Source organism: Trichomycterus rosablanca, chromosome 20, assembly GCF_030014385.1.
Source record: "Trichomycterus rosablanca isolate fTriRos1 chromosome 20, fTriRos1.hap1, whole genome shotgun sequence".
NCBI classification, from domain to species: Eukaryota; Metazoa; Chordata; class Actinopteri; order Siluriformes; family Trichomycteridae; genus Trichomycterus; species Trichomycterus rosablanca.
The window spans coordinates 7,334,750-7,350,486 of NC_086007.1; the positions used below are offsets into that span (position 1 = coordinate 7,334,750).

Here is a 15,737-nt window from a genome sequence, read left to right on the forward strand (position 1 = left end):
TGAGGCAGGAATCACAGTCATACGTTCCCAAAAAACTAAAGAAAACCACAAAGTAGCATCTGGAGTTTGCTAGAGGCTACTAAACTTTGACTGGATCTGAATCATCACTTAACAACCAAAGACTTCATGGCTAGACTCAATGAAGCATGCCACTCGATCAAGAAAGGGTCAACTGGAATACACCAGAAGAAATCTGGATAGGCTGGCAAATAAACAAGCAGACCAAAATCTAAGTCCATGACTTTTGGTGCCACACTGCATTTGACCACTTGGACTAAGGGCAAGTACACATGGCTAAATCTCACTGTCAGCAATTTTTAAGCTGTTCATATCAGACATTTTCATGTTGTGAGCTTTTCAATTACTAGAACACAGCTGTAACTGACTGACATTCATACAGGACTTAAATCACAATGATACTCAATGTCATAACAATGTCAGCTTGCCTCACTATTTACTTTATTATGTTGTACATTTTAAACTGTTGAGGTTTTGTGCTATTTTCAGAGTAGAAAAAAAGGCTACAAAAGCAGAAGTCAAAAAAAGAAAAGAAAAAGAATTTGCAGTCTCAAACATCGTCTCAGCACTGTGAGGTCCCCTAGGTTTACATCAAACATACTTCCTAAAGCGCTGAGTGAACCTATCACAATCTAAACACCATGCTAAGCAAAGCATACTGAAAACGTGTGGGACTAATGAAATACTTCATCACCTAGTAGCTCCAACAATTCAAAACGATCTAGCAGGAAATTGTACATGACAAAGGTGTCGTTTCACTAACTTGTAGCTGGTAAATGCAGGGATGATAAATTTTCAGATGAAACAGCAAGATTATTTTAATAGAACATTGAAAACTGCACGTCCATTGTCAAAATAATTTCTATTAAATCCCTTTTTTCTTATTTTGTTTTGGTTGTTTTAGTATTTATATTTTTAGTGTTCACCAAAGCGAATCATTCTAATATTAAAAAAAAACAGAAATGACCAAATTTTAAGACCAAACTCTTTGAAGTTTGTTTATTTGTTTATTAGGATTTTAACGTCATGTTTTAGTTACTCTAATTTACCTCACTTGCATGTCTTTGGACTGTGGGAGGAAACCGGAGCACCCAGAGGAAACCCACACGGACACGGAGAGAACGTGTAAACTCCACACAGAAAGCACCCGTACCGCCCCACCTGGGGATCGAACCCAGGACCTTCTTGCTGTGAGGCAACAGTGCTACCCACTTAGCCACCATGCCGCCCAACTCTTTGAAGTAAACACTTGGCTTAGAAAAACTGGGGATTGTCTAATAACAGTTCTGATTTAACTTTACTCAAGAGAAGTTCTGGCTGTTATTTTAAATTCACTGTCCTTGCATAAATGCTTTAGGGATCACATTGTAGTCAAAAGTAATAAAAAGCACTCTGTACACTGGTACAAAATTAAAGTAAGCTTATAATTAATATATACAGAAAGCATGAACAGACAGCATCTGTGAAGAATTGGTCTTATTATCACCAATATTTTTTATATTTTCATGGTCACATGATTATCTGTGTATAATGTGTTTTATCATAACACACTAATCATCCTTGTCCACTCTCTTTCTTTATCAGCTGGTGGGTAAACCTGCACTATCGCTGTGTATGACAAACAATGGACTCTGAAATCCTCCAAATTATGGGGAAGGGTCAAGCTACAAGGAGTAAAATCCAACACAGGCTTACAGGCAACCTCCCGATGACAAATATAGGGTAAGCAAGTTTTCTAACTGAGGTTTTTTTTATGAGTTTGCTGGTCACCCAACTAATCATCAACAGCATCAGAAATCTTAGCACCTGGATTAAATGACTTTTCCATCACAAACAGCATGGTTACTTTGTAGTAGACTTTCCACAAAATTTTGGATGGTGTCTGTGGGAATATTTGGCAACTTGGTCAAGAATTTATGTAAAGTCGAGAAGGCCTGGCTTTCAATTGACATTCTAATTGATCCCAAAAGTGTTAATTGGGGTTGAGGTCAGGGCTCTCTACACGTTACTAGAGTTCCTGGATTTGAATAAAATAATAATATTTGAGTTGCAGCCCTATTTAAGGTTATAATTCAGCATATTTATCTGTGTAAACAGCACAATGAAGAATGAGTCAAGCAAGGAATTCATGGGTCCAAGAAGAAAGCCTGGAAAATAATGCTCAAACAGAACTGTCCACACAGATTTGTTGAGTGTTACATCTTCACATGTTTTTACATTCCAGGATTTAAACCCAGTCATGCCAGGTCGTCAGACTAAGTACAATAATACACAACCCAACCAGAAATGTTATTAAAAAAAAAACAGCAACATGATTCACAGTCAATCGGGAGGTTCAATTAAATGGCTTACAATGTGTAAATGTAATTTATGGTTGTGTTTTTATTTGTATTGGAAGCGGAGTTGGCTATGCTAACAGTGACTAGACAGACGAGCCAACAAACGTATAAAGGCTTCTCTACAAGCAAGTAATACAAATGAGACTACAATAATCAAAGCAGTACTGAAGAGTATACCTGATCATTAAATATTAGATAGATAGATAGATAGATAGACAGACAGACAGACAGACAGACAGACAGACAGACAGACAGATAGATACTTTATTTATCCCGAGGGAAATTATTGGTCTCCAGTAGTTTGTTTATCCCATTATTAATTATTTTACTGACATTTCAATGTGAGATATTTTTACTGGATGGGTATTTGGTTTACAATGTTTTAATCACCAATGTTAATATAATAATATGATTTGTGGACCTACCTCTGAGTAAACAATCTTAATGCCGTAGAGTAAAATATTTCCCTGTTTGAGCTTAGTAGATAGATCCATGATGGCCGTCAGCTCATCATTCTTTTGTGTGCGTGATGTATCTTCTGATGTGTATAAATGAACCTATCAAAATAAAATAGTTAAGCATTAAACACAAATTAAGAATGTCGCAATGCCACACATACCAAGTTGTGGAAAAACAAACAGCAAAACCCACACTGTTAAAAACACATTCACTATCTGATGATTAAACAAAGCAGTTTAAGTCTGGAATTTAAAAAGTCGCCCGAAAAATTCCCATGAACACGATTGAAATGAAAGGTTGCTGTGTCTAGACAATAATCCATCTTCCTACACAGCAGATTTCAGCTTGTACAGCAGTATCCTCTTTCAATTCGAAAAGTAAACAGAGGAACCACTTCAAAGACGGCAGTGAAAATGTGGTGAAGTTTCCACTGCATCCAAAAACTAACAAAAAAATATGCTGCTCACCCAGGCCTTGGGATTAAGTAAATGAACTGCAATTTTATTTTCCATGAGATTGCTTCATAGTCTTTTAGAAAGACTGTGAGACATGGAGCTGGATTTAATCCTGAAAGCAATGACTAACAGAGAATGACAATGCCATTAAAATGTCTGTTTTCTGTGGGTTTTGCCCATACCGTGAAACTGATTAACTTTTAAATTTAAGCCATTTGGCTTTGCAAAGGAAACTCGTGGTTATTAGTTCCTAAAAACTACTATGCAATAATCAGCAAGTAATGTTTAAACACCACCGTGACTAAAACAACTTTCTATTCAAGTTGCATCATAGAAAAATAGAATTCCCAAAAAAAAACTAGCTATGGCAGAACTGAATATTACAAGATATTTAAAGATGCAATATATCAGGTGCTTATTTGTGTTCTTTAACATGTTTAATGATTAGGAAATATACACAATATGGCTTAAAGTATCCCTCCTAATTGAGTCCAGGTGCACTTCATAATGTGACACATTTTTATAATCGCAGACAAGTCTGGATGGCAGACAGGCAAGTCTAGCACCAGCACTCTCTTACTACAAAACCATGTTGCTGTAACACATGTAGAATGTGGCTTGTGGAGTTGTGGAGTCTTTATTTGCATTTGGTGGATGCAGTGAAAAACTGGGACTGATGCCTTTTAAGTGTTTTTCCAACTCATGTGTGCATCCCAGCTCATGTGTGCATGGCGCTTTTTAAGGCTTTGTTTTCTGAAAGGTTTAAGGTCACACACATTTAATATTGGTTTTTAGCCTTGCCTTTCACACACAGAAATGTCTCTGGAGTCTCTGAATCTTTTAACAACTCTATGTGATGATGACGGTGAAATCCCTACATGTCAAATGGCAAACTTTGAGCCATATTTGCTCAATAACGTTGGGGCCTTTTATCAATATCTTTTTTATACAGTATTATAATAGCATCACCTGTGAAAAAAAACATCCCCCATATGAAAGTGGTAGCCTAATGGGCTAGCTTTAGGCAATCAGTTGAAGGGTTGTGGGCTTCAATCCTGGCCACTGTTGGGCCCCGTGCTATATTTTTAACTTAAAATATGTGAAAGACAATTTACAAGTCACTGCTTCTTGCAATTTTTGGAACTGGGGTTTATTTATATTTACTTTTTCTGAAAAGAAGTTCTCCTACACCCTGTGTGCTTGCAGGAAGTGATGTATTCCCTTCAGTATAATTAAATTTCCCCAGAGGTCAACAGACCTTTCTTCCAATATCAGTGTCAACAAAGGTCAAGTGGCCAGTCCTGCAGCCAGCAGTCACACAAGACGTACGATATTTGAAATCACATCTGCCGAAAAGCTTAAGTGATGACAAGCAGGTGCCGTCCAAGTGCTTACAGACCGCTGCCTTTATCTCCACTTCAGATGAAGACAGCAGATAAAGAGCATACATCGCTTAAAAGCCCAGTTTGTACTGGCATCCTGCCCAACAATTACAGGCAAAGATCTGTGGTGTTTTCTCAATACATTTGAAGGACATTTACAAATCAGGCCAAAGACTGAATTATGTTTCAAAGGAATAACATTTCACTAGATAAAGATTTGTTTTGGGATTGACATGCTGGAAAAAGACTATGATGCATAAAGATCCGATTTTTCCCAACTCATGTTGTTGCCATCTGGCTTTAAATAAGATGAGAAGTTCAACCAGAAGTTACAGTGATGTTCTGTACATTTACCATTCTGGGTAATTTGTTCTATTTTGCATATTTGTCAGATCATGAAATTACCTTTAATATTAGACAATGATAACCCTTGTAAACACAAAACACTTTTTAATGATGCCAGTCATAAGCCTGGATAAAACAAGGAGGGCTTACTAAAAAAGTCAGCTTGGATATATTATTATATAGACATCATTGGCTAATGTCTGAGGGGGGTTGAAACAGCCTAGATACTGGGAGAAGCACTTGTCAGTGCCAGTCCAAATCCCGGATAAAAATAAAAAGGTTGCATCAGATCCACCATGGCAACCCCTATATATGGAAGTATGTATTAAAAGTATGGAAGTATATTAAAAATGTAGAAAAGTAAAAAAAAGTATATAAAAAGTATATTATAATGTACATTAGTATACTTATATTAATATATAATAATATGTTTTCTTTGGAGTCATTATAGCACAAAGAAGGTTTTTTTTTTAAGTGTTTGCATTTTGAAGCGATCAGATGTTTAAGCTCCACAACTTGAGATAACGAGGCCTCAAGACATGCTAATGCTGGTTAGTTCACAATAGCTTCCAGCCTATTAGTTATGTACTTTGTTACAAATAGTGTGTTATACTGATTTATTTTAATTATGGTGTATATATACCAATATAATAATGGATATCCTAAGTTTTTTGAGGTACAATCGACCATTGCATAATGACGTATTCCATTATCATGGTGTGTCAGAATACTAAAATACTTTTAGAAGTGCACTCTAACAGTATTTGATACAGATGTGTGCGGTTTGGGACACAAAATAAATTGTTAATTTAAACTCTGGTCGCCAGGCAACCACCTTGGACAGGATGTCAAATAACAGGGCATCACATTCACCAGTTCGTTTACTTAATCCCACCTAGGGGCAATTTAGAGTACCTACAGGCATGTTTTGGGAGTTGGGAAGAAACCAGAGTACTCTGAGAAAACCCATGCGGACATACAAGAGGTAAAACAGGCCTTAAGCCAAAGCTGCCTGGCTCAATAGTAAGTGAATCCTTGTGGCTTCCCACTGTTAAAACTACTTATATTAGTTAGCCAAATGGAACACTATTACAGGATGACAAGCAGTCCTTTTCAAATTGCATATTTATGTAGATTCATAAATTCTGGTGTATTTTAATGGGTTTTTTAAAGTTCCTAAAGCGCTCAACAGCAGCAAATTCTTGTTGGAATATGTTAGGATATTTTACATCATCATTTTTATGTTTTACCACAACTTCATTCTGGTCAGGGCTGCATAGGTTCTGGTTTCTCTTGAATCACTGGATGCAATACAGTAACACACCCTGTACAGGACGCAAATCCATTGCAAAGCCTCAACCAACCCCATCCTTTCCTCAGACATAGCCAATCATGTCTGTATGTAGACACCTGACTGGCTGATAGCACCACTGTGGATTCAAACTCTGGATCACAGTGGTAGTGGGCTAGCATAATTTGCTGCTGCACAACCTGAGTGCCTCAGTTTAATTCTACAAATGTACTAAAATAATTTACCAGTTAATACAAACCATCAGTTTGTTTGTAACTGGTACAGTTGAAGCAAATACTTACCCATATAATAACCACCGGATATAAAAGAGCATGATTTGTCTCCTCAAACATCTGTACCATTTCTGCTGTTGCAGATAAACATGCCCCACTGGCCTAAACAACACATGTATAAAATAAAAACACATTATTACATTAATCTGACCACTGATTTAGCTCTTGGTCATGTTTTGTATGCTGTCATGTCCAACACACCATTACTGATATTTGAATAAAGTTCCTGGTCTTTAACAGTAGCTCATTATTTCCCCTAACACATGGGACCAGGTTCACAGTCTGCAAAACACAAGCAGAAATGAGTTACAAACAAAATCATAATATTATAAACTGACAAGACATTTAATAAGAATTAGTATCAGCAATAAACTTGTACCCATACCAATCATACCACTATATCCATACACATGGTCAACATATGAACGCACTTCTGAAATTTCATTTGAAGAAAAAAAAAATACACAGATGAAAAACAAGTCTAAGAAATGATTGGTGTAAAGTCACTGGTGAATGAATTGCAAAAACTAAAAAAAGTCATTGCTATAAGAAACACATGTTAGAAATTAAACAATGCTAAAATAAAAACAACCAGGGCTTCATGCAGAGAAGCAACACTTTAATCTTGCCCGTAGACATTCTGATCTTATCTGATCTAAACCAGGTTAGAAATGAAATGCTTCTTGACTATGGACTGAAAATGGATTAACACCAGTAATAATTATATCACAGACTTATTTACTGGAAGATCATATTTTTAAATGAGTCCTTAGATTAGCTGCTTTTGGTCTGTTGTATTTCTTTAGTTGTGTCAGTATTATAGGCCTTTTTGGGCTACATAAACAAATTAAAGATTAAATTAAATTTAAGATGAAATTAAGGAAATATATAATATATAAATTTAAGATTTAATTAAAGAAATATATAAAATTAGGATTAAAATAAAAAAATATATAAATTTAAGAATTAAAAAAATATATAAATTTAAGATTAAATTAAAGATTTATATGCAACTCTTACATATAAATAAAGTTGCAAATATAAATAATACAACTTTTACATAGGAACAGCAAAAAACCTAATTTACAGTTTAAATTAAAACACACGCAGAATGGCACATTAGGTGCTTTAAATACTAAGTAGCTGACCCAGAAATAGTAGCGTGGACAGAGAGAATAAAGGAGCAAAGTAAGGCTAAAAAAGTAACATCACTGACATTTCCATTGTAGCTTTGTGCAAAACAAAAAAGGCAAATGAGACCAAACATGACAACATCTGAGGTAAGAAGGTTGCATAAATGTAATGTTTTTGCCAAACAATTTATTTAACCAAGTCCACATCCAAGACAACAGTATGAACACGACCTCTGTTAAAAATGTTAACAAAAGGACCTGGAAATAAACAAAACAGAGTTATTAGATTAAATAAACCATTCCAATAGCTGCTGGCTATCTTGAGATGGCACACCCTGCTATTATTACTACATCTTGCTACACGGCAAAGAGGCATCCTGGTAACTGAAAACATCTTAACATGGGTAAATGTATCATATCATTGATTATGAGATCATTTTACAATTACTATTAGATCATTTAAGCTATTTTGTTACATTTGGTAGTAATTTGAAGTGAAATTATCTGATTGTGTTGTCAAATATTTTTAAGCATTTAATAACTGACATGCAAATTTACCCACCAATACAGAGACAAAATTACTTAAAATTAATGCAAAGGCAATGTTAATTTTTTTTCATAATTATCTCATGAGTAATATATGATTAATTTGCCTATACAGCCAAAAGTTTCTATTTGTAATGGACATGTACACATATTCATAGGCTATATGTAATATATGTGGGACAATAGTAGCTCAGTGGGTAGAGGTTCGGGCCAGCAATTAAAAAGGTTGTAATTTTGAATCCTAGCTTTGCCAAGCAGCCACTGTTGGACCCTTGAGCATGGCCCTTAACCCTCTTGGCTCCAGGATGGCCTTACAATGGCCGACCCTGCACTCTGCCCCTAACTTCCAAAGAAGCTAGGATTTGAGGAAAAAGAATTGTACTGTTCAAGTATATAAATAAAAAAAGTCATTATTTTATCCTATATGACCAACTGTATGTAAATACTTTGGGCATCCCATTGGCATTAATACAAATGTACCCCTGCCCATCCCTGTGGTTGTAACAGCTACATTATTCCACTGTTTTAGGAGGACTGTCCACAAGGGTTTCCAGTGTTTATGTCTATGGTACCATATGGTCAGACAAGTTGTAAGTACAATATGTATGTGCAATAAACAATAAAAAAATTTATGCAATATAGTGGCTGGTAGAAGAGGTGCCACACAGCAACATGGGTCCTGAGAACCTGAGTTAGTTTCTTATCATTGTTTTTTCCTGCCAAAAACAAGCAGAAGGAAATTAGCGAGTCTAAATTGCCCCTGGGTGTAAAAGCATGCGAGTAAATGTGTGTGTGATGCTCTGCTATAGACTGGTGTCCTGTCCAGGGTGCAATCATCCTTGTGCCCAGTGTTTCCAGGTGGAATCAATATTTTTAAAAAAGTATTCATTGTGTGCAATGTTGAATATAAGAGCTCTCTCCTCACAAAAAGGTACATATTACACCCTGAGCCGACCAGCATTATCCAGATCATGAAAGTCCCATATGTGGATAAGAAATGACAGGATTCTTGGATGAGAATCATGATTGTCCTTCAACATTTCACCTGTTCTTTTACCTGCCACATGGGCAAAACAAGCAGATCTCTTGGGCAAAACTCCAAACATTCAACTAAATCCATTTCTGAGGCCAAGATGGATGTGAGAGCTCCAGATTTAATATAATATCAAAAGGAAGACGTATGCTTAAACCTTAGTGATTTAGAACCTGGATCAATTACAAAGAAGGACGCAGACTTCCAAGGTGCGTGACTATGCTGAAGTTTTTTTTGACCAATCCCTAAACTTAAAAACATTATTTTCAGTCTTGAATTGCTGATTTAGATTGAAAAGTCATTTTAATTAAAAGCAGACTCTTTAAACATTTACAAATTACAAATAATTACAAATCATTATTTTACAGTCCAATTCATACAGTTTTGAGCCAAACACATCCATCGTGGTTTTATAGCTGTGTGCAAACCATAACTGTACTGGTGGAAATGGTGAAAAGAAATTAATTCGACAATTCAGAAATTAATTCATTAATTTATTTACAGAAATTAATTCATAAATATGGTAGTAAATGGAGTCAGTTTAAATTAGAAAAAATAATAAAATGGCTTGGAGATCATCTATACAGGTGATAATCGTCGGATGCTGCAGCACTTGTTTTATCATGATTAAATTCGACTAAAAAAGCCCAGAAAATGTCAAGGAACTCCAACTTAATAGGTTGTGGGTTCAAATCCCAGCTTTGTCTTTAAAGGTAGTGATACAATTCCTCAAAGGTGCAGCTGAGAGCAGCCCAAAACGAATTTTGAAATCTTTAAGCTACGATAGTTTAGCAGGACAGTAGAAGGTTCCTAGCTTTACATTAGTAAACTGCCAGTACAGTACAGACATTCAGACTTTATGCTGAATGTAAAATAAATAGCCTAAATAAATTCCAATAATCTGCCATAAAGTATCAAAACCGCAAGCTATAAATGGCTTACTTCATTTCTCTCAAACATGATTTATCATAACTGTTGTCTTAAATGTGCTGTGTTATGCATGAAGAATGTATGAAGCTGCTTCCATTTATAATGGGCTGTAGTGGATAAAGCTTAAAGGAAAATGTAATCATTTATATTTCAATTCTCTGCAATAATCGTAGCGCAGTTGAATAATCTTCAGTCAACTGTCTGCCACAGTAAACTAATATTCAGAATAAAATGACTTATGGTAGATTAGAGATACATGACTGTTTTATTACAGGGACTACATTGCTTAGATTGTGCATGCACGGATAAACCATGTAATTAATATTCAATCCTAATATGTTACGATCATCCCTCTTCGATATGGACACAACAATACCACTGGTTTTGCTTTCGCAATCTCAAATTCTACATAAATTATTATATAAAAAAAATAATATAAGGTCATGGTTACTCTCACAGTCAGTTTTTTTAAAAGTGCATAGAAACCCCAGCCTGTACTGTAATAATAAGATTTTCAGTTAAGCTGGGCAGCTTCAAGACTGAAGTGCAGCAAAATAAAGGGTGTTAAGAGTTTAGCAGAATAATTTATTGATTTCAAGAAAACATCTGCAGGTGCTGCAATCATGTATTTTCATATACAACTCTGTGCATTTGCATTATTTAAGAGTGTGGGAAAGCAAAAACATTCAGAGTGAGTGATTTTTTTGGGGGGTGGGCTTTCCATTCATACTCCATTAGACATTAACCTAGGAACATCTGACACACCGAGCCCACCCAAGCAGCGACTCGGCTTGCCTAACACAAAACTGAGGTCATATGGAATCCAATAGGCATTGTGATCACAATCATTGTTCCTTGGCTTATTAGAAAATGATTCTCATTACCATGTGGTGGACTGCCAGGTTCTTTTGGAGTTTACTGGCCAGTTCCGCAGTTTCCGCCATGGCTCCTGAGATTAGGCACGCTGACAGCAAGAGGGTCTCTGAAAATGAGAACAATGCTGAGGTCAGATGATAGAAAACAGAACAGCGTTTCAGTGAGACTCAAGACACCTGTGAAAAAAGGAAGTTTGATTTGATTTGTTTACTTCAAGTGCTGCAATTTCTTCATTTTTATTTATTAACCCACCTCCCCCTAAAAAAAAAAACATCCAAACAGTCCTACAGAACATACCAATATCACTGAACCATCTCTTGATTTTAAATAACTTGTTACTTTATTTAGAAATGTCACGTTGCACTGATCCATGCAAAGAACATTCTTCTAAAGGAACACTAAACAACGGTATGAAATTAGCAATCAGGGATTGAGTACAAATAAACTGTGAATAAAAAGAACGTAATGTAATTAAAGCCAGCAGGCCTAATTAGTGCTAAAATACCTCCCACAGACAGCACAAAGGGTCCAGTTAAGAGGTTAGTCTGTACCTAATTAAACAAAAAAAATCAACCAACCTGGACAAACCTTTTGTTTATCATCAGTGGAAATGCATGTAAATTCCACTATAAGAAAAACTGGCCTAGCCTTGCCACAAGCCCCAAAAAGCCGTTAATCCAGGAGCTGAAGCTGAGCCCTCTGTGGACAGGGTCTTAAAGCAATTTGTTGTTTTTCCACTTTAAACTCTGGCATTATGTTACACGGCTGCCATCCAAGAAGAGAGTAATGACCAGGCACAAGAGCCAGTAGACAGGCTGACAGAATGGAAATTAGCCCTAATGCATCAATCCTAATCCCTCACATAAAAATGCACAAACATCAAACCCTCACATAGCAGCGATAACTTAGTACACTTGAACCTGGTGCACAGGGTACTGCTGAAATTCCCTGGTGAAGTTCATCATGAACTTCAAAGCACGGAATCTTCATGGTACATCAGAACAGCCTGTGGTCTTAGTTGTCCTTCAGACAAGGATTCGGATAAAGAAAGTTTTTTTTTTTTTTCTTACAGCAACTCTCTTATTGCATGACGTAATTCTTATTAAACTTTGAATAACAAACTGCTACCATAGTGGTTCCTGTAAGTTGCATTGATATTCAGAAACCCAGTCTTTACTATCGTTTTCTCTTTGACTGCAAACTGTCTAGCATTAAAGCAGTAAAACAGCCTCAAATTACTTTCGCCACCATGCTTTACAGCTGCCATTAAGTGTAATTGTGTGCAGCCAGTTTTCTCTTTATAGCCATTTTATTAACACCATTTTTGTTTAGTATTTTTCTCATAGTGGACACACTAACCACATTTTTAGGTTCCGGAGATTTGTGCAGGTGATCCACCCAGCCAGCCAGCCATCTATCCATCTATGTTCATCAATTTGGGACACTGTGCCTTAATGAATAGTGGCCAGTTGGCAATTTAAACAACAGTCCTAAAGCTTGAATTATTAAGGTCAAAAGAATAAGTAATTCACATACAGACATCCTGCATCTTGGCTTGGGTTCTGCAGAACATTCATTTACTACTGTAAGGTTTTCCAATCAGTTTTGTGTTTGAAGGAATTTGTGCCCATTAATTTAAAAAAGCATTTCTGCGCTCAGGCACACAGGACACAAGCAATCGACTGGACCTGAGCTTAGGGCTCCATGCAGGCCGCTGGACTTCCTTTACACCAAACTTTACTGACCTCAGTTTGGGCACAATCACATTGTAACAACAAAAGAAATGTATATAACGTAATTTAAATACCAATATATTAACTAGAAGCTCCTAAAGTACAGGGACACTGTCCACAGTCAAGCAAGCTGTACCTGATTTTTGTGGTTCTTGAATTACAAGACAAAGTTTCCAGATGACAGTTTGGAATGTTAACTTTTAGCTTTATTATTTTAAATGAATTATTTGAGGCATTTAAAGCATGAAATTTACAGTAATTAGTGGACACTTTTATTTAAAGTGGATTTAATACAATTGTGACAGAATCCAATGCAAGCAATTAAAATTTAAGGACCTTGCTGAGGGACCCAAAGTGGCAACTTGGCGGTGGTAAGGCTTGGACCAGTGACCTGACCTTTTCATGAGTACAGTAGTCCAGAACCTTAACCACTAATCTACTGCTGCCTTGTATATCTTGTTAATCACCTGAAGCAGTATAGCCCATCTGCAACACTTTATTTAGCCAACATATGGCACAGATCAGCTGACTGAACACGTTTTCTTGGATTTGCCCCTGTACTCTAGAATAATGTCCCAAATCATATGAGAAACACAAGCTTTATAGGTGTTTTCACATTTTAAAAGAAATACATACCTACTCAAGGAAGCATGAAACAGGATGAAGAAATAAGATCATAGTTTGAATATTGGACAGACTGTTCAAAACGTAATTGATCACAGCAGTTGCAACACACTGTTTTGGATGAACAGAAACACACATGGTGGGCTGTTTATCACTGACATCAGTGTTCATCTCTGAGTTTTTTTTTTCAAACACGAGCACATGTACACATCTTCACTACTGACAGTGTATCATGCATTCCAAGCCTTTTAAACCACAGTTTTTAAAAAGTGGAACTCAATGTCAAAGTACTTTGATTATTTTTGATATGCTTGCTTGTTGTGAAGTTTTCCGCTATAAAAATCCATTACAAGAATGCAAATCAAACAAATTTGGAAATGAATACCTTTGATTATAGACTCTGCGGCAGCCAGATCTCGCTTGTAAGTCACCTAAAAATGTCAAAAACATAAGTTAAAGGAAAAATCATGACTTATTTATGTGTAGCTAAAAAGTAAGTCTGAGTAAGTCAGGGATGTGCATGGAATTCCAGTAAAGTGACTGCCTCGTCTCTTACTTTCCACAGAGTCGGTGGTCCCTCAATGAGCTTGGCACTGGTGCCGCTGTACTGCATGGCCAAATGCAGGCACTCTGTGCCAAACTCAAAGTCAAGCTCGCTGCACTGTGGAGAGAAATCAGGACGTGAGACAAAACAACATCAGATCCATGTGTTTGTGTTTAGGAAATACCGAAATGAGCTTGTTTGCTTATTTACTGTGGCAGAATAAGAAGAAACCAGAAGAGAAGAGAGGTAAATATGCATTCAGAAAGAATATCCATGCAAAATGAAATGGAAAGACTGGCTGGACGAACCCATAAACCCCCTTAAGACCAGTGTCAACACAAACATGTAACGTATAGGTTTATGTACCATTCTGCATCAATCAGGTCTTGCATTAGCTGCTGTTTCCCAGAATCCTGGAAATTAGATTTTTCTCTTTTAGGATTATTTTCATTTCAAGTTGGGATACTGCAGCTTTGTTCACCTTTTACACATTTACCTGTACTGTTATTATAATTCACTATTTATTAGGATTTTAACGTCATGTTTTACTCACTTTGGTTACATTCATGACAGGAAAAGTAGTTACTCCTTACACAAGATTCATCAGTTCAGGATTTTAAATGTCAAACACAGTCATGGACAATTTTGTATCTCCAATTCATCTCACTTGCATGTCTTTGGACTGTGGGCGGAAACCGGAGCTCCCGGAGGAAACCCATGCAGAAACAGGGAGCACATGCAAACTCCACACAGAAAGGACCCAGACCGCCCCACCTGCGAATCAAACCCAGGACCTTCTTGCTGTGAGGCGACAGTGCTACCCACCCAGCCTCTGTGCTGCCCTTACCTATACTGAGAGAATTACCCTAAATGTATAATCACCCATAATGAGAATTGAGTAAAATTTCAATACATCTTTCTTAATACACTGATATATAACATATTTAACAAATAGCTAGAAATCATCATCCCAAAAGGAATTTTACTACCATTAGGATAAAATTGTCCATGATATTGTTTAGGTTATCAGTTAGAATAACTTTGCATTCACTTAAACTTTAAAGGGGACTAGTGTACCAAAACCATGCCAAAATACCTCCTTTAGGATAACAGTGACACCAGATACCTGTACTACAGGGGCTTTACATTTAAGCCTGTTCCCTTTGTGTACCCCACATATTTCATGAAACATATGAAACACTAGCCAGCTGAGCAGCCTTAAAACTGAACCCAGTTATTAATTAAATGTGGTTATTTGGCTACAAAGGAAACTTTTTTTTACACAAACATCTAAAAACTGCATTTTGTGTTTACTTAGGTTGTCTCTGTCTCATATTACAGTTTGTTAAAATATATAAAACAATTAAATGTGACATTTATTAAAGAAAAAATGAAGAAATCAGTAAAGAGGGCAAAAACTTTTTTTAAACACTGTAAATTTATAACAGGTATCAGTTATTTCAAGCAGTATAAAAAGAAAAATACACACCAACCCTAACTAAAGCATAACAACTGGGTAGGGACAACCTGGGTTTTTTTGGCACTTCCATACCTTTTTATATTCTCAAAGGTTGTCACATTGTGAATACATCATATCGAAAGAAAGGGCCGCTGCTGGAGCTCTGACACATGGCCCTCGGCCACATTTGCACAGGCTGTCAAGGACTCTTTTTTGAATTAAAAGACAAACTGCAGTGACCTTGAGCTTAAAAGTAGCGAATAAAGTAAAAATGAAG

General features: G+C 36.4%; 1 protein-coding gene across 1 annotated transcript in view; it reads right to left on the reverse strand.

Annotated features, from left to right (window-relative positions):
- Nucleotides 1–15,737, reverse strand: part of crppa (CDP-L-ribitol pyrophosphorylase A) — a 39,470-nt gene that overhangs the window by 15,081 nt on the left and 8,652 nt on the right. The window contains exons 4-9 of the mRNA XM_063016834.1: nucleotides 14,014–14,118; nucleotides 13,843–13,888; nucleotides 11,109–11,206; nucleotides 6,784–6,864; nucleotides 6,592–6,684; nucleotides 2,783–2,914 (exon numbers count right to left, since the gene is read on the reverse strand). Coding sequence (XP_062872904.1) covers nucleotides 2,783–2,914; nucleotides 6,592–6,684; nucleotides 6,784–6,864; nucleotides 11,109–11,206; nucleotides 13,843–13,888; nucleotides 14,014–14,118 — 555 coding nt within the window. The remainder of the gene's footprint in view (nucleotides 1–2,782; nucleotides 2,915–6,591; nucleotides 6,685–6,783; nucleotides 6,865–11,108; nucleotides 11,207–13,842; nucleotides 13,889–14,013; nucleotides 14,119–15,737) is intronic.